Below are 23,691 nucleotides of genomic sequence, written 5' to 3'. Positions count from 1 at the left end.
TACCCTGGGAGGGATAACCCAAATGTGATGACTGCAATAGTGAATACACTTGAACATCTACGTTTATGGTAAGTGTACACAATTGGACTTTCTTTGTGATGATGAGGTGTGCTGAGAGAGTTTGGGATAAGTGCACTTTAGATAATCCTTTGAGATAAAATTCACACTGAGTTTGTTTGCTAGTATATTGTCAGTGGCTGCTGGTCAGAATAGGTGGTCCCCTTATGAATAAGTTCAGAGCACTGCGGAGTATTATTTTTTAGGGATCTATATCGCTTTATTGAACAGCTATTCAATGAATAGCCCATTTTTCTAACCCCTATTTGTTGAAGCTGCTCTTCACTGAACAGCACATTTTAAGTAGGACAAATCAGTAGTTGGCCAACCAAGCCACCATTGTTTAAAAAAAAATAATTTTTAAAGGTATCAAGGTGTGGGGCTGTGCCCACCACACCCCCTAACTAAATATACCAACTCCGAGATCGTACTACAGTGGGGGAAAGGGAAAATTCCAGATGATGGTCAACCGCTGATTTGCCCTAATTAAAATTTGCCATTTGATGAAGGGCAGCTTTGACAAATGGGAGTTCAAATGGCTATTCGCTGAATAGCTATTCAATAAAGTGATATAGACCTATTTTTTTAGAGTATCTGGGAATAAAAGCTAATCCTGTCCATATTTATTCTGTGCTTTCTGTATTCTTCTCTCAAATTCCAGTATGAATATATTCATCTGCACTTGCTTGATGCCCACCAAAATTTTAAATGCTTGTCTAAGCACCCCTTCTTGGTTTGGGATTCATTTGTAGTTCCCATTAGCCAGTTAAGCCCTAGGAGCCATCCTTCACCAAGTAAACTTTAATTTAGTAACTGTAATCCTCTTTCCATACAGCTTTTTGGTGATATTTCTTTGTCTCCTATACTGCCCACCTGTGTCCCTTTAAAATATCTAATATCACTTTTGACCCCCATTTGTTTGTTTTTTTTTTCATTCAAAATCTTACACAATCTTTCTAGCCTACTTAAACAGCCTGAAAATTCAATTTTTGTTAGCTAAACAGTTTTGCCGTTGCTGATGTGGTGTATACTAAACAATTGGTGGCTGCTAACACACCCTGTTGTCATAATAGAGTTAGAATCATCCGTCTGACTCTTGGTTTCTCAGCTTGCCGGAGGAATTCTGCATCCTGTTTAATTTAGACTGAACATTTGGTAAGGGATGGCAAGTAGACCTTGTGCAGCATAGAGATCCATGGGTGAAACAAATCACTGTAAAGCCTGTACTTTTTTCGTGATGTCCAAATATATCTCATTCGATGTTCTAAAACAATCCAACTTTTTGTCAAAGATGCAATTATAAACTGTTGTTGCTAAGGAATTGATCAGTTTTATCCTCTTGATAAAATATATAATTAGAGTTCTTCAAAATGATTATTATATCATTTCTGTTTCTAGAATTTATTTAGCTTTTGTTTTTTGTGTATTAATTTTATATCTTGTAATCTCAAATTCTGAAAACACTATATGTAAATCTTCATCAGTGTCAGACATATGCCAAGTGATCAAATGCATATAATGAAATTTTGCATATACCTCCTACTGTGTACTCCTTGAAGGCATATTCCCATAGTTTCTTAACCTGTGGCTGCAAGTGTAATATGGACAGTAAGGGGAAAAGTGGTCATCCCTCTCTAGTATCTCTGCTTAGGCCCAACATCCTTAAGATCTGTGTGCCTGCTTTTATTTTAGCATTATCATCCCTATATAATGCCATCAGTAACTCAACAAACAGCTAGAAGAAACACATATGCCTTAAATCCTCAGACAAAAGTCCAGTTCTCACACACACACTTTTTCTCCTTCCATTTTAGTCACCAGTAATGGCTTAGCTGATCTAGCTGCGTCCTCTGTCACCAATGAAGTTTTAATTAGATTGTTAAAACTGTTCTTCAAGAGGTCTTCCCAGCCTGATAATGGTGTCTAAGCTTTGGAGGTATTAAGTGCTGTAAATTTATAATGTTTTCCCACAATGACCACAGTTTGGAATTTTTGGTTATTAAATTCATAATCTTTAGAATCACATACTTGACACTTGGAAGGTTGAGTTGAGCTGTGTGAATCCAGCATTCTGGCTGTCGTTATGTTGAGTACTGACTTTACTGACTGACTGAACCCTGCCCCAGACCCATGTCAGTGCTTGATACTGGGTCTGGAGTGGTAGGGATTTTGTGTTTGAAATAGCTTTTGGATTTACTGGTATTAGGCATGCCAACTTTCAGGAACAGGTTTTAGTGAATGGTTGGCTTGACCTTCTGAGAATTGAGCATTCAGTAGTAAAGCAATTTATAATCATGATTAAGTGCAGGGATTGGTCTATATGTTCCTATATGCAGTGAGGTCTTTCCTGGGTTATAATATGATAATGACAGTGGCTTGTGTTCATAATTTTGGGTTTGTCTTGTGGTCATACCATAATTCACTAATGCCATAAAACCTCTACTAGAATCGGTATACTGTCTAGCCCAGATATCTTCTCATTTTAGACCTCCATGCCAGCAGTCATGGTGCAGCTCTGTCTCAAATTGAGAAGGTTTGCTGCTGTTGTTCATCTAAAAGCAGCTCTTTAACTTTTTGTATTTATTGAAAATGACCATAAACACTAAAAAATAAAAATATTTAATGCACATCAGTTGCTCTACAGTCAGTAACAGTACAAAGTCCAATAGTAATATAAATTGGGTGCAAGCAAAATCAGTTCCTGCAATTGTACATAACTTTGCAATCACATTTCTATAACTACAGCTCCATCTGTTTAGTCTTCCACAAGGAACTAATCCTCGTTTCTCTGCGGCTTGTCTTTTGGTCCCTCTGTCCTGCTCAACTACCCTTTGACGTTTAGTAGCCTTTTACAAAGCATTACTCCTTTGCAGCTGTACAGAAACCCCATCTTCTGAATCTGGTTGCTTCAGCTTAAGTGAAGCATTCACTGCTGAAAAGGTGACCCAGACCTCCGGGAGGAAATGTTAACTGTATAATGTACACTATTCAGTTACTCCATTTTTGAGAATGACGGACGGAAAGCTAGTCTTTTCATTTTAATTTCATTGGAATAGTCCTTTTCACAGTATAGTCTGCTTTCCTTTATTTTAATTACTTTCATTTGAATCCTGGTTGCTGCCAAAACTTTACTTATTGCACAAGTCTCAGTATTCATGCTTTATAAAGGTGCTTGGATGACTGTTCTTACTGCACTTTTACATTGTTTGAAAAGCACATCAATTAAATTAAGCTATATCTAGATGATCTTAACCCACCAATAACCTGCTTTCACTACGTGAAGTAGTGTCCAGTTTGGGTGTAAAGGTATGGGTTTTAGATGGCAGGTGCTGGCTGTTGTCTAGACAGGAAAGCTAGGATGTTATGGCAGCACTGTAAATAAGTCCTTTCTCTCATGATGACGGGGTTGCTGCAGAGTAATTGCTTTACTTTACACAAACCTAAGGTATTGGAACCATCATATAATCAAGACAATTTAGACATTTATGTTGTATTTTTAAAGATGAGACTTTGTGGAGTTCATCTGCATAGAACTCTAGATGTGAAGTTGTTCAATCTCGCCGTCCATTCTTCACTGATGGGTTCAGAGCCGATCCATTGGCTCCGACATGGCCATTGGCAAAGTTCAAGGTTTACCAGTAGCTCGAGACCAAGCCCTTTGTGCCATGATGCACTGCTGGAATTATCTCAGATCTAGTTTGTCGCGGCACGGATCTCAGTGGTTCCAGTTCGCTCAAAATTTTTTTGATAAAAAAATCACTTTTCGCAAGTTATTTCATAACTTTTTTCTATTTCTAGGTAGATTAGTTTTATAATAGCTCATGTAGTTGTCTCTATTACACTTATTTCCCTTGGTGCTTGATTATTTAGTATAGTTGTACTGGCCTTGTGTTGGGCCTAGTTATTCAGAGTGTGTGTTTTTCTATTACTATAGTTATTGCATTGATAGCATAGATAGATAGTGTGCAGTTATATGTATTTACATAGTGTTAGCCCCATTTTTCTCCGGGCCATTGTTTAGTGTTTGTTAGATATTTTAGGTGTGTTATCTTGAGCCTAAGGGTAGTTGTGACATAACTTTTAGGCTGTATTTAGGCTGTGTGGTTTGTTTATTGAGTTAAGCCTAAAGTTCTTTCTTGATATGTCTGAGGAAAAAGGCAAGCACCCAAAGTCTGGATTCAAGAAATGTCCAGACTATGGGCAAAAGATGTCTCTTACGGATGGGCACGTTCAGTGCGTGTATTGTTTAGGTGCGGTGCATTTGCAGGAGTCCTGCAGTATTTTCCATCCCTTTTCTTCAAGGGTTCTTTTAGAGAGGAAAAGAAAACTTGTGGATCGAGGTTTGCTGAAGCATCATTTTGCTGAAGCTTTGACTGACCAGGATAGGGCCAGCAAGTCCTCTAAATCTAAATCCTCTGCAGACTCCAAGGCATCTAAGGAATCAAAAAAGTCAAAGAAAGTGGAGGATTCCGGGACTTCGGCTCCACAGCCCTTTGAGCCAAGTGTGTCTCTTCATTTTGGAGCCAGCCCACAGTTTTGGAGCTGGTCTCTGAGAAACCTGTATCTCTACTCCTTCAATCTGCACCTTCGGTGCACTCCTCTAGGTCTTCTGTCAGCCTCTCGGATTTGGATATGGACCGAATGGTACAGAAGCTCTTATGGGCACCAGACTTTGCTAAATTGTTGTCTGCTCCCACCTGAGCGTCTGAACCGAAGACCACCACTCCGGATTTGACTGCTCCTCCGAGCTGTACCGGATCTTTGGAGCCGGAGGGGGCTGACCTGCTGATCATGGAGCCTTTGGAGCCAAGATCTGCTCTGGTGTCATCGGTTCCATCTACTCTGATGTCCTCTGCACCGACTGGGGACTCTAGGGGCCGACACTCTCCTGTCGGGTCCAGGGAGGATAGTTGCATTGACTTGTCAGTGCCGACTCTTCCTCTCGGGGCCTCGGCTCCTACCTCCGGCTCGGAGCCCACGGCCTCAGTGCGGGATGAGCTGGCGGTTCCTTCGGGTTCGTCGACTCCTCATCGGAGCAGTGATGCTTTCGAAGCCATGAGGAGAGCTTTATCCCCAAAGATGTTCTCGACACCAGGTCTGGCCTCTTCTTCCCCCAATGCACCTGTGTCCACTTCTGCCTCCATCATCCAGGCCAAGCGTAGGGACCCTGAGCCTCGGGTAGCCCCACAGGGTGCCCCTTGCTGTTCGAGACCTCTCCAGAGGCTCCCACTGAGGAGGTCCCCAGGAAGAGATTGCATAAGATGAGACACTTAGACTCCCCACAGGAGTCGTTGACATCTGACACTGACTTGGATAAGTCAGAAGGGTCCCCACGATCCCCCTTTGAGGATGTCTCCTTTGCAGAGATGCTCATGATCCTTAAGCAGAGGGGTAATTGGCAGTCCAAAAGCCCTACTGAGGATGAGTCAGTTCTCCTGAAGGCTTTCGGGTCTCAACCTTCCACCTCTTGGGTGTCTCCGCCCTTCAATGAGCTCATGCAGCTGGTCTCTCGGAGGGCGTGGGAGTCACCGGAGTCCATGGGACCTGTCCCTCGGAGGCCTAACAAGTTCATTTCTGCCCCCCTAGATAAAGACTTTTTGTTCAAGGGAGTCCCTGTTGATGCCATGGTGGTGGCGATAGCCACCAAGAAGGAAATGTCTGAGACTTCCTCGTCGCTCCATCCTCCTTTAACAGAGAGTCCAGGATCATGGATGGATATGGGAAATGCATATTTAGTTCAGAGACATTTACACTCCGATCCCTGAACTATCTGACCTATTTCACCAGACTGTAAAGAGATCTCCTTAAGGAGTTGGGAGATGCTCTTCAGGGTACTGTAGCTGCAGAGGCTTCCTACAAAGTTGCCGCCCAGCTTGCTTCCCTAAATTCCATTGTGAACTCGTCCATGCATCTCATGTATGCAGCTGATGGGACGAGTAGGGCAGCGGGTGCAGGAGTTGCTCTAAGGAGACATTCCTGGATGCACTTGTGTTCCTTCGCGGAGCCCTTTAAGTCTTCATTTGCCAACACCCCTTTTGATGGCTCAACTCTCTTTGGGCCCAAAATGAAGGAAACTCTCACCAGTTGTGAGCAGGAGGGAGAGACTCTGTCTGCTGTCGGAGTCTGTTTTTCCACCCTTACTCGGCCTTACCCCAAAGGCCAACGGGGAGGGAAAATGTGGTTCCGAAAAGCCCAAGGAGCCTTTCAGGACACACGTGGTCAAACCCCCTCTAGGGGCAGAGGAGGGGTTAACAGTGGAAGACGCCACCCTCGTGGCAGAGGCGGTCCATAACACCAGGGTGACAGATCACTTCTCTGGTCAACCCTATCAGCACTCCTGAAAGGAGACCCGACTGCCCTGCTCTGGAGGCAGTCGGGGGTCGCTTATCTTTGTACCCAGATGCCTGGCAAGATATAACATGACAGCTGGGTATAAAGTATTATTTCCAGAGGGTATTTCATACCATTCTCCACTCCAACCCACGCCCCCAAGGAGAATCCTGGATGTTCCACCCAGTTACAGGGAACAAGCAACTATAGAGGTCCGCAAGTTGCTCGAAAGAGTCATCCAGCCAGTCCCAGCAGACCAAATAGGATCCGGAACTTACTCAAGATTCTTTTTGGTTCCAAAGAAAACAGGGGACTAAAGACCTATTTTGGACCTTGGCAGACTCAACCAATTTGTGAAGAAACAGAAGTTTTGGATGGTCACGCTACAGTACATACTTCCCTTTTTAGGGAGAGACAATTGGATGTGCTCGATAGATCTCAAGGATGCGTACTACCACATAAAAATGGCTAGGCCATCCAGAGATCTGCGTTTCCGGCTGGGAGCCAATCATTATTAATTTTGAGCCCTGCCCTTTGTCTCACTACAGCCCCCATAGTGTTCAACAAATGCATGGCGCAATGGTCATGGCTCATATGAGGCGTCCAGGATTCCAGGTGTTTCTGTACTTAGACGATTGGCTCCTTACCTCCACCACCAGGCATCAACTGCTTCAGGTAAGGGAATACACTCTGACACTTTACCATCACTTAGGCATTACAATCAACTCTGAAAAATCTGCCTTGTCGCCATCGCAGCATATTGTCTTTATAGGGGCAGAGTTAGACACTTAAACCACCACTCTACGACTATCAGTCAAGAGAATCTTTCGTCTTCGCCAGCATGTCAGTTCATTTGTGTCGAAGGACAGAGCACCAGCGACAGAAGTCTTAAAAGTATTGGGTCTGATGGCTGCAGCAATCTTGGCCATACCATTAGCAAGGATGCATATGCGGATTCTTCAATGGCTGCTGTTCAATCAATGGTCCTGTCAGGAGCTTCCAATGAGTCATATGATTTTAATTAGAAACTCTTGCAAGAGAGATCTCAAATGGTGGTTGACGTCTCTTCATGTAACCATAGGACTCCCCTTTGTACTACCCCCTCCAGTAGCCACTGTGACCACGAGATCTCAAGTGGTGGTGGACTTCTCTTCATGTAACCATAGGACGCCCTTTTGATCTACCCCCTCCAGTAGCCACTGTGACCACGGACCCTTCCCTGATAGGGTGGGGGGGGGGCATTTTCAGGGAAAGACTGCCCAAGGCACATGGACGGATCAAGAGTCACATTTGCATATCACTGTTCTGGAGATGAGAGCAGTACTTCTGGCGTTGCAGTACTTTCAGGACTCTCTTCCTCTAGGGACAATTGCAATTCAGACAGTATGTCAGTAGTCTGGTACTTGAACAAGCAAGGCGGGACCAAGTCTTACCCCCTTTGCCGAGAAGCCCTCAGAGTTTGGCAGTGGGCTGCCTCCTCCCAGTGCTTTCTGTTGGCATCCCGGGGAGGTCCAACGTGATAGCAGACAAACTGAGCAGGGTGATTTTGTTGCTGCACAAGTGGTCCCTCAAACAAGAGATTGTGGAGAGGATTTTCTGCAAATGGAGCCAGCCTTGCTGCGATCTTTTTGCCAGTCACATTAACACGAAATGCAGAAGCTACTTTGCCCTGATTCCCCCTCCAGGAGAACCCCCGAGATACGCACAATTGGCTTCCGGGTCTTCTCTGTGCATTCCCTCCAATCCCTCTAATACCCAGACTTCTACAGAAAGCAGGGAAGGTCTATCATTCTTGTAGCCCCTCATTGGCTTTGGCAGATTTGGTTCCCATTTCTTCATCTTCATCTATTGGAGGATCCATGGATTCTGGACCCAATTCTGGACCTTCTGACACATCCGTCAGGGGACCTCCATCCTTCATTGCAGTCACTGAAGCTCACAGCTTGGCTGCTCCAGTTCCCCTTATAGCCAGGCTTCATGACCTTTCTAATGAGACAAGGCAGATCCTCTTGTCTTCCCATAATCCGTCCTTCAGAAGATTATATCTTAGTAAGTGGAAGAGATTTTCCATATGGGCCTCTAATCAGAACATTGATCCTTATCAAGCCCCTTTGACGTCTGTTTTAGAATTCTTGACTGATCTTTAATAACGGAGCTGCAGCTGCTACAGTTTGGGTCCAGTTGGCTGCTATATCTAACTTTCATCTCTGAGTGGACGGGTTAAACATAATGTCCCACAAATTGTCCAAGGCCTTTCTCAAAGGAACCTTTCACATGAGGCCTCCAGTGAAAACTCCTTATTCTGCTTGGAATTTAAACTTTATGCTCTCTCGTATAATTCTTCCCCTGTTTGAACCATCATCATCTTGTGACCTCAAATTCTTATCATGGAAAACCATATTTCCGGTGGCTATTACTTCCGCCCGCAGAGTGTCAGAACTTCAAGCCTTATCTATCATTCCTCCTCATTTGATTTTTCATGCTGATAAGAGTATCTCTTAGGGCAAACCCCTACTTTTTGCCCAAAGTTTGTTCGGAATCTAATATCAACCAAGTCATTGAGTTGCCAGTTTTCTTCCCTAACCATTCCAATAACCTTGAGTATATGCTGCACAAACTTGACATTCACAGACAGCTCAGATAGTATTTGGACAGAACAAAAGATATCAGAAAATCAGACCAGCTCTTTGTATCATTCTCTGAAGCCAGAAAAGGTAGACCAGAGGCTAAAACGATGCGTTTGAAATGGCTATCTGATTGTATTACCTTTGTTTATTCAGCTGCTAATATGCCCTTACTACACAAGATTAAAGCTCATTCTACCAGGGCAGTCTCTACATCTTCTGCATTCCAAGCCACATTGCCCCTTGGTAACATTTGTGCTGCAGCCACTTGGTCTAAACCTCATACTTTTATCACTCATTACAAAGTTGATAAGGCCTCCAGGGACAGGGCTTCCTTCGGGTCTGTGGTCCTGAAGAAAGTACTCCTGTGAGCCACCCAAGATTGAGGGTGCTAGGGATGCTACCCATCAGTGAAGAATGAACGGCAAGATTGAGCAACTTCACATTAAGAAGTTATGTACTCACCATAACGTTCCATGTGAGTTGTTCCATCTCGCCTTCATTCTTATGTCCCTCCCTCCATCCCCCACCTGGCTGATAGTTGACCTAGAGGCTGGTCTCATCCTGGTTATTCAATCCTTCTTCCTCTCTATGGGAGGGTACTTCTCTTACATGGATATGGTACACGCAGCAAACAAGATCTGAGGTAATTCCAGTAGTGCATCATGGGATAAGGGGCTTGGTCTTGAGCTACTGGTAAACCTTGAGCTTTGCTAACGGCCATGTCGGAGCTGATGGATCGGCTCTGAACCCATCAGTGAAGAATGAAGGCGAGATGGAACAACTCACATGGAACGTTATGGTGAGTACATAACTTCTTATTCACACTCAGTAGGTCTTTAGTATAATCAGCAAACGATAACTCCCTTAAAAAACTTCATCCTGGAAAGGGGGCTACTTATTGATTACTTCTGTTTCAAGAAAAATATTTCAAATGTGATTGCACTTGCACTTTACAAAGCAAATTAACCAGTCTTTGCTTTTATATAACACAGGGCTGCTTTGCTGCTGCATCAGAAATTTTGAAGCATTTAAAGGAAAGGTTTCCACCACATAGTTCACACGCTAAGGTAAATATGAATTTTTTCATGTTGTGTTTTATTAATCATGTGACACTTGCTGAGCAAAGACCTCTTCCAGGGTCGTCCTAGGGCGTACGGCACTAGCTCCCTTAAGTTAACAAAGTCATACATACCCTTACATTGTGCTGCATTATATAATTAACAAATACTGTTATAACGCCTGGAAGAGTGTAAAGCATCAGATATTTAATGCACCCATTGGAACAGTACATTTTCTTTGGAGAAAGTCACCCTAACAGTAAATAACATTTGAGTTATATCCTAGTGTATTTATGTTATCTATCTTGAAACTGCAAAAGCTGTGGCTTCCTTCCTTTTTGGCATCAGTGCAGGTCTGTTGTTGGAATGCAATGTAATGATATTGGTACAACTGTATCTCCCTTAACACACCCCATGCAGGTTCTCTTCAGTTCTCACTGTTTTGAGCACTCTGTGCATGTTCACTCTGAGGTTTTTGACTGCACAGTTTGTCAAAACTCCACTTTTTGTGGCTATTTATCCTTCAAGTAACTTGAGTCTTGAACGTTTGTAATATTTTGCTGTGAGTAAATTTATAGAGATGTATTTATTTTATTTATTTAACATTTGTGAGGTGTAAATCTGTAAGCTAAAGCCCTTAGGACTTTTATGCTCAATGCCTCTTTTCTTTGGATCTACATCAAAAGTCAACAAATGCTTGTTTGGATCCATATCAGAGATTGCAGGCAAGCTGCTAAACTTTGTAAACAAAGAGTATGAAGCATTTGCAAGCAAGCAAGAAGAGGTTTAGATTTCTGAAAATTATCTCTGAAAAGAGTTTTGTTTGTGCCCTGCAGAGTCTGAGAAGTCTAAACAGTTAATTCAAAAAAAAAAAGGGTGGAGTATATCAAGTAGGTATCATCAACCACAGATTTTGGGACTTCCCAGAGCTCTTCAGTGGCAGAGATTGGCTCATCATAACTTCTGATCTCAAGGAACAGAAGTCTATTAATCATGTGCCTGTGAAGCAGCAACTGATGGTGCCAAAGCTCATCAAATTGGGCACCTGTTCTAGTGCTGAGTAAGATACAGAAATCAGTTTTACTTTGCAGTAATATTGTGAAAGTACAGGAAACTGTTTCCTTAGAGAAAAATTTACAACTCTTGAAGACTGTTAGTCCAGAGGCATGTATTCATTGGTCTCTTCTCTGACTGAAAGAGATGACAGAATATCAACACAAGATGCTTTTTTCAGTTTTTACAAAGTTGTTTTTGGTACACATTGTAGTGCTTTGCAGGTACTAAATAAACTGGGTGAGCTTTCATGCTTGAGCAGTCAACACCTCTACTGGTTTATAAAAAGAGCCTTCTGAAATCTACAGGAGATCATCCCTTTTCAATTATTTAACAGAGGAGAATTTTTTTTTTTTTTACCTCAGTATATCGAGTCAGATATTCATTCTTACAGACTTCAGGCTCTTTCAGGTATGCCAGTTGTGATGACACCATTAATGGTATTGGATAAAAGTTAAACTGACGTGTTCCCTCGGCTATGTGGAGACTATCTCAAACGCTTTAAGGTCCAAGATTTAGGTAACAAGTCCAGATATTTTTTCAGTCACCAAGGCCATAGGTCATCTGAGTTATTGTATAAGGTTGCCAAAGCTAACCTTATCTTTATTTTGCTAGCCAATCTCTGCAACCTTACAAATTCTTCACAGCTTCTGAGGCACCTATTGCATTCGCCATTCTTGCAGGTACTTCTGTAGGGGAAAGGAAGCTGTTGGACAGATTTAATAAAAAGGGTTTTACCTCTGTTACCTTAACATTAACAGCTTTTCGCTTGCATGCTAGACCTAAGCATTAGTATCTTGGTTTAGATGAAAAAAAAAATGCTTTCTGAAATTAAGAATGCAAAGTCTGTAGGTGTGTAGGTACTAAAGTGAACAAATGATGCAGGTTGAAGCTGCTGTCAAGGCTGCTCTGACTGTCATGCTTGGATGGCACCTGAGAATCTGTCTGAAATCATTAAAGCTCAAATTATAGATGTTTATTTTACAGGAAACTGTATACCTGGGCCACCTTGTTGATCTTTTAAAGACGTGGAAAGAAAATGAAAGCTTAAGGAATAATGAGTGATTTTAGCTATTCCTTTCACAGGAATTCTCCTCCTCCAAAAAATAAGTGCACAGAAAATCTGCCCAACAAATTTACACTTCTAAACCCCATAGATCTAAACAGTTGAAGTACTCGCACTCAATCTGAATGAAAATGTGCATTTGTTTTTCTTAAGATTTTTTATAATGTCATTTGAATTTTTGCACACAACTTTAAACGAGTACGGATTGGATGATGGTATACTTCTGCCTTAGTTCTCTTATGTTATATTCCTCATTCTGTGTGACATAATGGATAAACAGCTCCAGCTGTTCTCCAGTCATTTAAAACATATGCCATTCTGTTATGAGTTAAGGCAAATTTAAGAGGATTTAGGTACTTAGAAGTAGTTTCCAGTTGTATGGCTTTTCTTAAGAAGTTTGAACTAAGATTATTTCAAGTCCTAATATTGTTTTGATACTGTTTTTGTGATCTAAGAGAGGTTGCCATTATTTTTTTACCTAATATTTCATTATACGTGGTTATATGTCTTGTTAGGGTGCCTTTTGCAAGACCAAGGAATATGATTGAGATCATTTAGAAGAGCAAGACGTTACGTACAGATGGAGGAATATATATTAATTCTGAGACTGAGCTGATGGAGGAATATATATTAATTCTGAGACTGAGCTTTCTGAACACTATTCTCATGCTTTAAGGTACAGAGATCACTGGAACTGGTATATATAAGTAGTAGGAATGCTGGGGGGGCAGTGATTATTGAAGTTGTAGCAGTGGGTTTTGGGATTTACCAATTTGTTGGAATCCTAATTTGATTTTGCATGTGAAGATCCTGGCAGTATTAAGCCTTACATTTCTGATGTGGAGACATTTTGTTACTTTTCACTTGAGTAAGTGAAATATAGACCTGTTTATTACATCTGACTTGTACATTATATATTCTCCACATCTGTTGGGCTTTGACATGGGTATGTGAAATCCTTATACCTGTGTTGATACTCATTGTAGACAGTCCTTGGTATTAAGGAGCAAATATGCTAGAATTTTTCCTTGGTATGTCTATTTCTGATCTAGGAATTAGTCAGTTTTGTTTTTGCGTGACTCTAGATTATAGAATCTTAGCTGTAAAGAAGCTTAACAGTTTAAAATTTGAAATTAAAATAGAAGCAGAATACATTTTCTTTCCTATCTTTGTCAGGAGGAATGGGGTTAGCAGTTATCTGTTTAGCAAAACCAGATTTGAATAGATAACTGCTGGATCTGCTTTAGGATTAGAAGACAGGTGTGCCAGTGTGTTTGGGGTATCTTGTACAACTTGTCAAATTTCCTGTGGGCAGGAGGCTGACTGTCGGGTAAGAAAGTAATAGTGAGAAAAACATTGTCTAAGACAGGCAAGACAGGAGGGGATAGCCACAGCTTTTGGCATGTCTGACTGTAGTAAATCATCATACATTTTTGTACCCCAGGAACTTTATTCAGGTCTTATTGAAAACTCTCTTTTCATCTTTGACAAAGGTTCAGAAAAATAAATCTCTTCAGTAGGGGACATCTGGTTAGATGTTCTTCTCAGAATCAGACTTCTGACTGAGATGAATTTCAGCCACCACCCCCTGCAAAGTGTGCTCTTTTGAATGAAATTCCTCTGTTCGAAAGGAAGGAACCCCCCCCCCCCTTTTATTGCGTGAGAATGAGACAGCAAAGAAAATAACATGAATAAGTTCCTTTGTAAATCTAGGTAAGCCTGCCCTTTACTTTAGTAGTAGAAACATAAGGCAATTGTAACATTGCCTCAAAATTCCCAGATTCACCAGCTGGACTGGAGAGTAACCAGACTGAACAAGGAGAAGGTCCCTGTAAGCTGCCTGTCGGGTGCCAGGATCCGCCACATAACGCAAGCACTCAGGTCACTCCAAAGCAAGTACAAGTATGACTCTGTCACTCTCCATGCTGGTGTGAATGACCTGAGATGTACCTCCCTGGACTGCATGAAAAGAGACATAGAGGAGCTCTCTGACCATGTAGTCCAGGCTGGTATGACCCTGACCTTGAGTAGCATCTTGCCCTCACCAAGAATGATGCCACAGTATAAAGACAAAATGATCAGTTTCAACAATTGGCTAAAGTATTGGTGTCATTGAAAGGGGATCCAGTGTCTGTCAGCCTGGGATGACATGCTTGACAAGCCACATTGCTTCGCTAGGGATGGCTTGCACCTGTCACCCTTAGGCTTTCGTATACTGGCCAAGGCTCTTGCCACCCCCATAGTGCCTTTTTTAGGCAAGGCTCAAAGGACAAACTCACCTCCATAGACAACCCAAGGAAAAAAAACTAAAGGTAATGCTACTCAATGCCAGAAGTCTAAACCTCAAGATGCACGCACTCGTGGCTCTCCTCACTATGGAGAAAATCGATGTCTGTGCAGTAACAGAAACCTGGTTCAAGGCTCGTGAGAGCACCCCAGCACTGCCAGGTTATAACTCATACCATGCGTTTCGGCCCCAAAACTCGGACCGAAGCACAAAAGGAAGGGGGAGTATCTATATTTATCAAAGATACCTACACCTCCAGGTTAGTGGCACTGCACGAAGCATCAGAAACCATCCATGTGCAACTAACAGCGGGCAAAACTGCCTTTCAGTTTGTAGCCTGCTACAGAACACCCTCCCTATTACAGGAACCCCACTTGGCATTCCTGAGAACACTGGAGAATATGAAGGTCTCTCCAAACACTGTGTTATTGGGTGACTTCAACTACCCAAACATTGACTGGGAAAACTACTCAAGCCCAAACACCCTCGCCCAACGGTTCCTTGAATCTATAAACTGTAACGCAATGGAACAACTGGTCACCACTCCCACAAGAGGGAACAACATATTGGACCTGGTAATCACAAACATGGGGACTCTATGTTCCCTACCAGAGGTAAACCCCTCATTGGTAAGATCAGACCATAAACAAATTTCCTTGGACATCCATATCCCGTCCCCACCCCCAGCCAAGGAAATCACTGTAAAGAATTTCTCAAAAGCCAACTTTGCACTTCTCAAGACTGAGGTGGAATCCTTCAAAGCCCCTTGGGCCAGAGGATAATACAGCCCAATCCGCAGAATCCTTTACAAATGCGTTCTATGAGTACCTGCAGGAATGCATGGATCGTGCTATCCCAAATAAAACCAAGACTCACTCCTCCAAAAACAGGAGACCGGTCTGGTGGACCCCGGCCATAAATAAGCTATACAACAGAAGGAGGAAGCTACTACATGACAGAGCAAAATCCCAAAAAGGGAAGGCATCTCTAATCAGTATTAGCAAGAAACTTCGATCCCTCATAAAATCATCAAAGGCCAGTTTCGAAAGAAAAATTGCCCTAGACACTAAAGATAATCACAAGGGCTTCTTTAGTTATGTCAGGGACATGGGCGGAAACTCCCAGATATGCTCTGAATTGTTGCATAACGGTACAAAATATACCAATCCTACAGACATAGCCAACATCCTGGCAGACAGATTCAGCGCAAACTTCTCCCCCTCTTCCCCCCCAAAGGAGCAAATGCCTATCCTAACTGAATGTAACCTCCCTGACATCACAGATGCACAGGTGAAAGCTACCCTCTCCAAAGCAAAAAACACAGCATCTATGGGACCGGACAGTGTCCCAGGCTGTGTCTTACACGAGCTCCAAGAAGAACTGAACCCTCAAATTAAGTCACTGTTCAAACTTAGCCTTACTACAGGATATGTACCCAAAGAATGGCGTACTGCTACAGTAGTCCCACTCCACAAAGGTGGTGCCACAACGGACCCCGGAAACTAACGCCCCATAAGCCTGACTAGTCTGGTCTGTAAAGCTATGGAGCGTATTATCATGGAACTCGTAGACAAAGACATTGGGAGCCTCCAGACACTGGACCCTACCCAATTCGGCTTTAAGGGCAGACCTTGCCTCTTAAGCCTAGTTGATTTCTTTGAAACAGTTACCAAAGCCATAGATGAGGGCAAGGTAGTCCACACAGCCTACCTGGACCTCTCAAAAGCCTTCGACACAATACCCCACTCGGGCATCATAAATAAGCTTACCACCTTAAATATCAACCCCTATATCACAAGATGGGTTGCAAACTGGCTCAGAGATAGAACCCACATGGTCAGAATCGCAGGTGCCATGTCTGAATCCAAACCAGTTACAAGTGGCGTCCCACAGGGCTCAGTTCTGGGACCTCTCTTGTTCGGTATATACTTCTCTGAGGTTCAGGCTAACACGGGGGGATTATGGCTGACCAAGTTCGCAGATGACTGCAAACTGGGGGCCATAATTGAATCTCTAGCTGACACAAGCATCCTCCAAAAGGGTCTCACAGAGACGGATGCTTGGTGCCAGAGCCACGGCCTCAAGCTAAATGCTAAAAAGTGCATAGTCATCCCCTTTGGGAAAAACAAGGTGCCCATAAATTACCACATAGGTGGTAATCCATTAAGTACGGAAGAAGTAATTAGAGATTTGGGGACCAATGTAGATAGTAATCTCTCCTTTGATAATCACGTTGCCAAAGTGGTTAGAAAGACCTTCAATATAGCCCACCTTATCACGAAAGGGTTCGCATCTAGATCAAGAGAGGTCATTGTGCCCCTCTACTCGTCAGGCCCATAATTGAATACAATGCCCCTTTTGGGATGTACCTTACCCGACACCTGCAGCAACTGGAGAGACCCCAAAAGTACCTCACCAAGAGGATCATGTGCTACAAACAGATGTCCTATGTAGCTCGACTAAAGAAACTCCAGCTCTACTCAGTTGCTTACCGCCTACTCAGAGGCGATCTATGCCTGACGTACAAAGCCATGTCAAACCCAGAATTAATGGACATGCTCCACCTCAAAAAATCCAAGTCCCTTAGAGCTACACGCTCCAGGGACCTAAACCTCAGCACAAAAATAAATAGGACATGCTGGAGGGACAAATTCATTTCCCAGAGGCTCCCCTCACTCTGGAATAGAATCCCAATTCATGTTAGACATAGCCCCTCGCTTACCCTCTTCAAGCGAAATCGTGACGCGTGGATGGGAAATCGCAAATTCACCCCTGGGATCTCTTCTGTGTCCCTGCTAGACAGAGGCACAGTAAACTAATCTTAAAAGGGCACCTTCTGTGACCTACTTTACAGAGACACAGTAGGCTAATCTAATAGGGAGGCGGAAGCCAAATACACTCTGGCTAGGCTTATAAATGCCTTAGGGCAGATAGCCTAGTATCTTCCTATGAACCTAAGAAACAGGAGACTGAAAGTTTTTTTTTAGAAAGCACATTATTCCTGACAATAGACTGACTCATTCGGCATATACTGGTCCCAGGTTCCACCTGCCCTTTACAACCAGGTGAAGACACGCCACCTGCCACTTCCCTGACAAAAGTCTCTCTCCTTTGCCCATCAAAGGTATGCCTGCAGCCTCAGAGGATGTGTCTAGCCCCTGGTCTTTGCTACACCAAGATGGCTGGGGCAAGAGATCCAACGCCCTGACATCTTGCACCTGGAGGGTGGCTGTCCCCCTTCTCCCCATCTGAGCCCTCAATTACCAATGGAGAAGGAAGTACCCTTTTTTTGAATTTCAGGTTGGGAGATGGCTCAAGTAAGATGAGACAACCAAAATGCTGCGAGTTAAACTGCTAGTGACTACTACTCCAGAGTTAAGTACATTTACCCACAACTGCATTTCATCAGTCCAAATTAGGCCCAAAGTCATTGTAATGAGAAGATAAAGAACTAATCCATATTTCATTGGTAAACTCAAGTCTAAGATTATGAGCTTTGTAAAATGGAGGCAGAGGGACTAGACTGAGCGAGAGAGAGCAAGAGATGGAGTGTCAACTCACAGAAAGCATGATTAAGTATGGGTGGAGGAGGAAACCATTCACAGGATGTATTGTGTACAACTTATTCAGCAAATGCCTAGGTATACTGGGTATGGTGAGAAGGATTTGAGCATTGCCAATTATTGAGTGTAATGTAGTTCATTCCTTTGACTGGTTTGACTGCCCATAACAGCATGCTAATTTTGCAGATAAAACTGTGTAGAATGGCTCCAGAAGCAGGGGGTTGGGAGATTCCAGCAGCACTTTGGGTAAAGATGTTTGAACTTCATACAGGCTGCTTCATATGAAGACTTTCCTTGCAGTCTTTCTTCATCAAATGTCTCTGCTGAATGAATATTAGCTTTGTCAGATCTGTGAGCTCCCATGTAAACTTACAGGAGAAACTGCTTGAAGGAAAAAAGGGGTCCTATTAGGGTAGCTAAGTTAGAGTACATTCACTATACCTGCAAGAAGTGAGTAGTATAATCTTTTTGAGCAACTTTTGTCACATTATTGATGTGCAACATGCAATGCAGTGTCTTTTGCCACCCCCCACACACGCACACGCCTGCCTGAATGTCCTTAAAATTCACTTGACATCTGGGAAGACATGCAGACTCTGCACAGAAGGCTCTCCAGCCGAGAATCGAACCAGAGAACCTCTTGCAACATATCACTTAAATTGCATGCTAATCATTAAATCACTGTTGCAGCAGCATAAAGCTATAGGGGACACATACTGCCAAGATCAGACATCTGGCCAGTATACAAAAGCTTTTGGGTGCTTTCCACATACACCATATATTGTGGAAGCATCAGGCCATGCTGATATTAAGTAAATTTATGTTTGCCAAAATTCAGAATTTTCTTGACTTTGAAGAGTTCAGTCAGATGTCGTTTTGCACTGTGACTTCAGTTTTGGCAGTCTGCTCCCACGTCATATTCTGGGCAGCTAAGTATTCCTTGGGGAACCAACCTTTTAATTTTTTGGGTAAAATTTGTCATAAATGTTCTCTCATGTCTTTGCAGAAAAGGGAAACGTACATGCAGTTAACAAATCCCATGCACGGATTCCCACAGAACCTCTTTCACTTGTTTGGATGAATCCCATAAAGTCTGTTTTACAAGAATTTTTTTTTTTTCTTCCCCCCACTTTGGCTTAAACACAACACCTGAAAGTCTTGGTGCAGTCCTCCGTGGTTCATAGGTAGGTACTAGGCTATCGGCCCAAGGGCTTACTTAAGCCTAGCAAACAAGGTTCCTTGGCTTACGCCAACCAAGAAAGGTATTTTCCTGTGCCACTGTTGAGCAGAGACAAAGAAGGGGGTGTATTTCCTATTTCCCATTCACTTTTCAAGATTTTTCTTGAAGAGTGCTAATGAAGAACTTTGCTTGACATAGATGGGTAGCCTGTTCCAGAGTATGGGAAGTCTCTGGGACAGGAATCTATCCCTCCAGCATGTCCTGTTTATTGTGGTGACAAGGTTTAGGTCCCTAGAGTGTGTAGCTCGGAGGGATTGGGATTTCTTTAGGTGTAGCATGTCCAACAGCTCTAGGTTTAACATAGCTGTATATGTTAGGCAGAGATCACCTCGGAGTAGGCGATATGCTACGGAGTAAAGCTGGAGTTTTTTGAGACAGTCAGTGTAGGGCATCTGTTTGAGGCCAGTAATCCTCTTTGTGAGGTACTTCTGTGGCCTTTCCAGCTGCTGCAGATGTCTTGTGAGGTGCATTCCAAAAGGGGCGTTGTACTCTAATGGGTCTAATGAGTGTCGAGTAGAGGGGATCAATGACCTTTTTTTTTCCTGGATAAGAACCCTTTTATGATGAGGTGTGCCATGTAGAAGGACTTCCTGACTACTGTGGCGATGTGACTATCAAAGGGCAGACTACTGTCCACCTGGGTCCCAAGGTCTCTCATCACACATTCAGTGTTAAGTAGACTGCTGTCTATGTAGTAGTACATGGGTACAGTGTTTTTACCAAAGGGGATGACAGTGCACTTTTTGGCATTGAGCTTGAGGCCATGGCTCTGACACCAGGCCTCTGTCTCAGTGAGGCCCTTCTGTAGGATTTCCACATCATTTGGAGACTCTACTGTGGCTCCTAGTTTGCAGCCATCTGCAAACTTCGTTAGCCAGAGGCCTTCTGTGTTAGCCTGTACTTCAGAGAAGTAGATACCAAACAGGAGAGGTCCCAGGACTGAACCCTGTGGTACTCCACTTGTCACTGGCTTAAGGGCAGATTTGGACTGTGCAACTTTTACAGTGTGGGTTCTGTCAGTGAGCCAGTTGGCAACCCTTCTTGTGACGTAGGGATTTATACCTAGTTTAGTGAGTTTAGCTTTATTTCCAGAAAGGCCGATGGTGTTGAAAGCCTTGGCGAGGTCAAGATAGGCTGTGTGAACCACCTTACCCTCATCTACGGCTTTGGTGACTGCCTCAAAGAAGTCTATCATCAGCTCTCCTTTGTTGGACATCCTCATTCAGGTAAAGGAAAGAGCCAACAAGGATATTGTGATACTGCCCTGCATTTGGCCTGTTTCCCAGTCTGAAGCCAATAAATCCATTGTGGCCTTAAGAGTCCCTGAACCATCAGGCTGTAGTGCCTGACCCCTTGGGTGTTGCTCCACAGGATGTGGTTAGGGGGTCAGGAATCGGGCACATCTTCCAAGATCAGAAGTCTATCAGTTGTCAAGATGAAAAAAAAAAGGTTTCTTTTTACCTGGAGGGTCGGGCAGAATATCTTAGTTGTTAGTATGGGAGGAGGTTGTGGATTCCTATGTGTAGGTGCTGCTGGCCAGTATGTTTATAAAGATTAAGCAAGATACTCCAAGAGGAACCCCCCCCCCAAAAGAAACAATTTTCACCATTTTCCATTCTCTGTTCTGTAAAAGGGTTAAAGATTAAATTGAATAGTTTAGCCAAAGGGCTTCTCAAGAGTATTTCAGTCACTCCAATCTTTTGCAGTTGCTTTTTATTTTAAGAGAAACAGGTCCCCCTCTTCTTCTTCTGAAGAGGAGTCCCTTTCAGAATCAGAAAAGGAAGGACTTGATTATACATCCCAGGTCTCATTTTCTGTCCAGTTTGAGTTAAAATCTGAGGGAAACTGTTCTGATTCTCCATTGGGGGGATTTCTTTCTTGGATACTATTGCTAAAATGAAGGACCTTCTTCAATGAGAAGAATAAGAAATTTCAGTAACTCAGAAGGGCTCTTATGACCTCCTTCATGTAGTTTCACAAACCCCTAACTATTCTACTTGTTATTGGGGGCTTTGGAGGATGCATTCAATTCTGCATGCCAGCCCCCTCCCCCGATGCTCAAGTTCCTGTATCCAAAATGCCTGATCCTGAAAATTCTCTGGCAGACCCTGCTGTCATTTCTTACAATAAAAAGGGAGGAAGGGCATTTGGTAGATATGGCAAGAAGATTTGCCTCCAACTTTGACCTTCAGAGCTATAAATTGACAAGCCTATATGGCCATATTCCATCTTGTCACATTCCCAGACAGTCAGATATTTTGTAGTTTGTCTCCTGATGCCACATCCTCTGATATAATTTATTCTGTATCTCCGGTCACACAACATACCATAAAGTAGTGTTTAGGATTCATCTGATGCAGTTTCTATAGCTGCAGCCATAGGATCTGTAATCCGGACATATGCTTGCTTCAGATTACACTATGTCTGTCTGATAATACTGAAGTGTTTAAATGCACCATTAGGTAAAGAAATCCTTGGCAGTTCCTCTGCTCAGGTCCTAAAATTATTTAAATAAAAGGGGCAGGCTAATTCAAATATAAAATATTTTCATTCTCCATTTCCAAAGTGTAGCAGGAACTCTGTTCAGCCCTGGGCCCTTTTTCATTTTTCTTTTTTTTAATTGAAACATATTTTTTATTATATCAGACATTTGCATATTTTGTGCAAACCACATGCATGATGCATCTCAGTGTAGTACAGATGTCTGGTCTTAACCTTTATTAATTCACAGCATTTGTATAACTTCCATTTTTCCCTTTACCATTACAAAATAAGCCCGACCAATATCAAGGACTATGTATCTGTAATTTGAATATTGTACACATGGATTTCCAAATTTCTCTCTAGTGTACATTTTCCTTAACTTATTTATCTCCTGGATCTGATGTTATCTGTTTCATTATTCATCACGTCTGTGGTCTTGGATCCAATCCAGCACTTTACAGAGTACATTCAAGGCTCGAGCTTCTCTCATCTTCTAACTCTCGTTTGCCGCATTTTACTACAGACATGATTCCTGACGGTCAGCTCTGTTAAGGGTTGTTTCCTTGGATTTTGGTCAGTTAAGTTCTATATGTCCTTATATATGGGGTAGTTAACTTTTTTTACACCTCCCCTCCCTATTTTAGCTTTTGGGTAGCGTTAGGCTTCAGTCCTTTCTCTCCCCCTTTTTCCCTTTTGGCACTTGGTCCCTTTTTTTCCAGTTATCTCCCTGTGCTTCTGCTTCCCTTTAGTTAGGTTTTTTGGGGGCTTTTGGGGTTTTGTTGTGTTCATTTTTAGGTGGTGAGTGTTTGTCCCTGTTACTGGTGTAGCAGCTGTCTGGGTAGTTTTAGGGGCTTTGCAGTTTGAGTTTGGCTGCCTTGGTGTTTTTGTTTGTATCTGTGTGTGTATGTGCTTGCTGGTAGGAATGTCGGAGAGAGACAAGCCTACTGGATTTAAAAGATGTTGGTGTGGGCGTAAGATGCCTAATTCTGATGCCCACAAGAAGTGTGTTTATTGCCTATGATCCTACCACCTCGATGTGGAATGTTCAGTTTAAGCTGCATTTAATCCTCCAGCAATGTTTGATCGCTGCAGCAAAGTGCTTCTCAAGGGCATGCCCGGGGGGGGGGGGTCCCTTTGTTTTGGACTCCCCCCTCTTCCACTAGCCACAAGGACTCCAAGAGGAAAGCCTCCTCTGCCTCTCTGGGGGCTTCTCCTTTGGCTTCTCAAAAACGGCCAAGATACTCTGATCCCAGTCCCTCGGATCCAAAGTTCGGGATCTGCCATCTGGCACTGAGGCCTCCTTGGATCGGACACCCTCGACTGCTTTAGTTTCCCCAAGTCCAAGGCAGGCTGATTTACAGGTTTCAGATCGGACTCAGTCATCTGATCCCGATTTATTCTAGGCTCCCTGCTTGGACCTTCTAGGGATCTGACTTTTTCGGATCCCAGACACAAAAGACGTTCCCTGGATCAGGAATGCCATGGAATAGTGGTAGGATCCAAGCTGGCTTACCCTTCTAAGTCCATTCATTCTTCATCTTCTTCCAGGTCCTCCAGGAGCATCTTGCCTTCTGACATGGACAGGATGATAATGAGTTTCCTTAGGGCCCAGGAAGAAATGGGCCTTTTGGCATCCCCAACCTGTTTGGGCTCTAGGAGATCCCCAGCTCCAAAATTGGCTTCTCTTCCAATTCCTGCAGTTTCAGAATCCCATGTCCTGGTTTTCCCTAAGGAGGCTTTGAAGGATCCTGGAATGTCTATTTTCCTGACTCCTCCAGGGTCTGTGAGTAGCTTGGTTCCTTTAGCTTTGGACCAGAGCGGGTCTCGACTTACAGAACCCCAGGGATTTTCCTTTCTTTTGATCTTCTGAGTACCTTACAGAAGAGCCATCTCAGAAGCGACTGTGCAGGAGGAGAGACTTGGTCT

General features: G+C 43.2%; 1 protein-coding gene across 1 annotated transcript in view; it reads left to right on the top strand.

Moving 5' to 3' along the window:
• The window catches only part of ANAPC5 (anaphase promoting complex subunit 5), a 1,323,163-nt gene that overhangs the window by 753,144 nt on the left and 546,328 nt on the right, over window positions 1-23,691 (top strand). Inside the window, exons 14-15 of the mRNA XM_044069767.1 lie at window positions 10,007-10,081; window positions 23,433-23,485. Coding sequence (XP_043925702.1) covers window positions 10,007-10,081; window positions 23,433-23,485 — 128 coding nt within the window. The remainder of the gene's footprint in view (window positions 1-10,006; window positions 10,082-23,432; window positions 23,486-23,691) is intronic.

The sequence above is a fragment of the Protopterus annectens genome, chromosome 4.part0 (assembly GCF_019279795.1).
Source record: "Protopterus annectens isolate FY-2018-M chromosome 4.part0, PAN1.0, whole genome shotgun sequence".
Lineage (NCBI taxonomy): Eukaryota > Metazoa > Chordata > Ceratodontiformes > Protopteridae > Protopterus > Protopterus annectens.
Note: the sequence above shows the minus strand (reverse complement) of the source record. Positions and strands in the feature narration are given on the sequence as shown.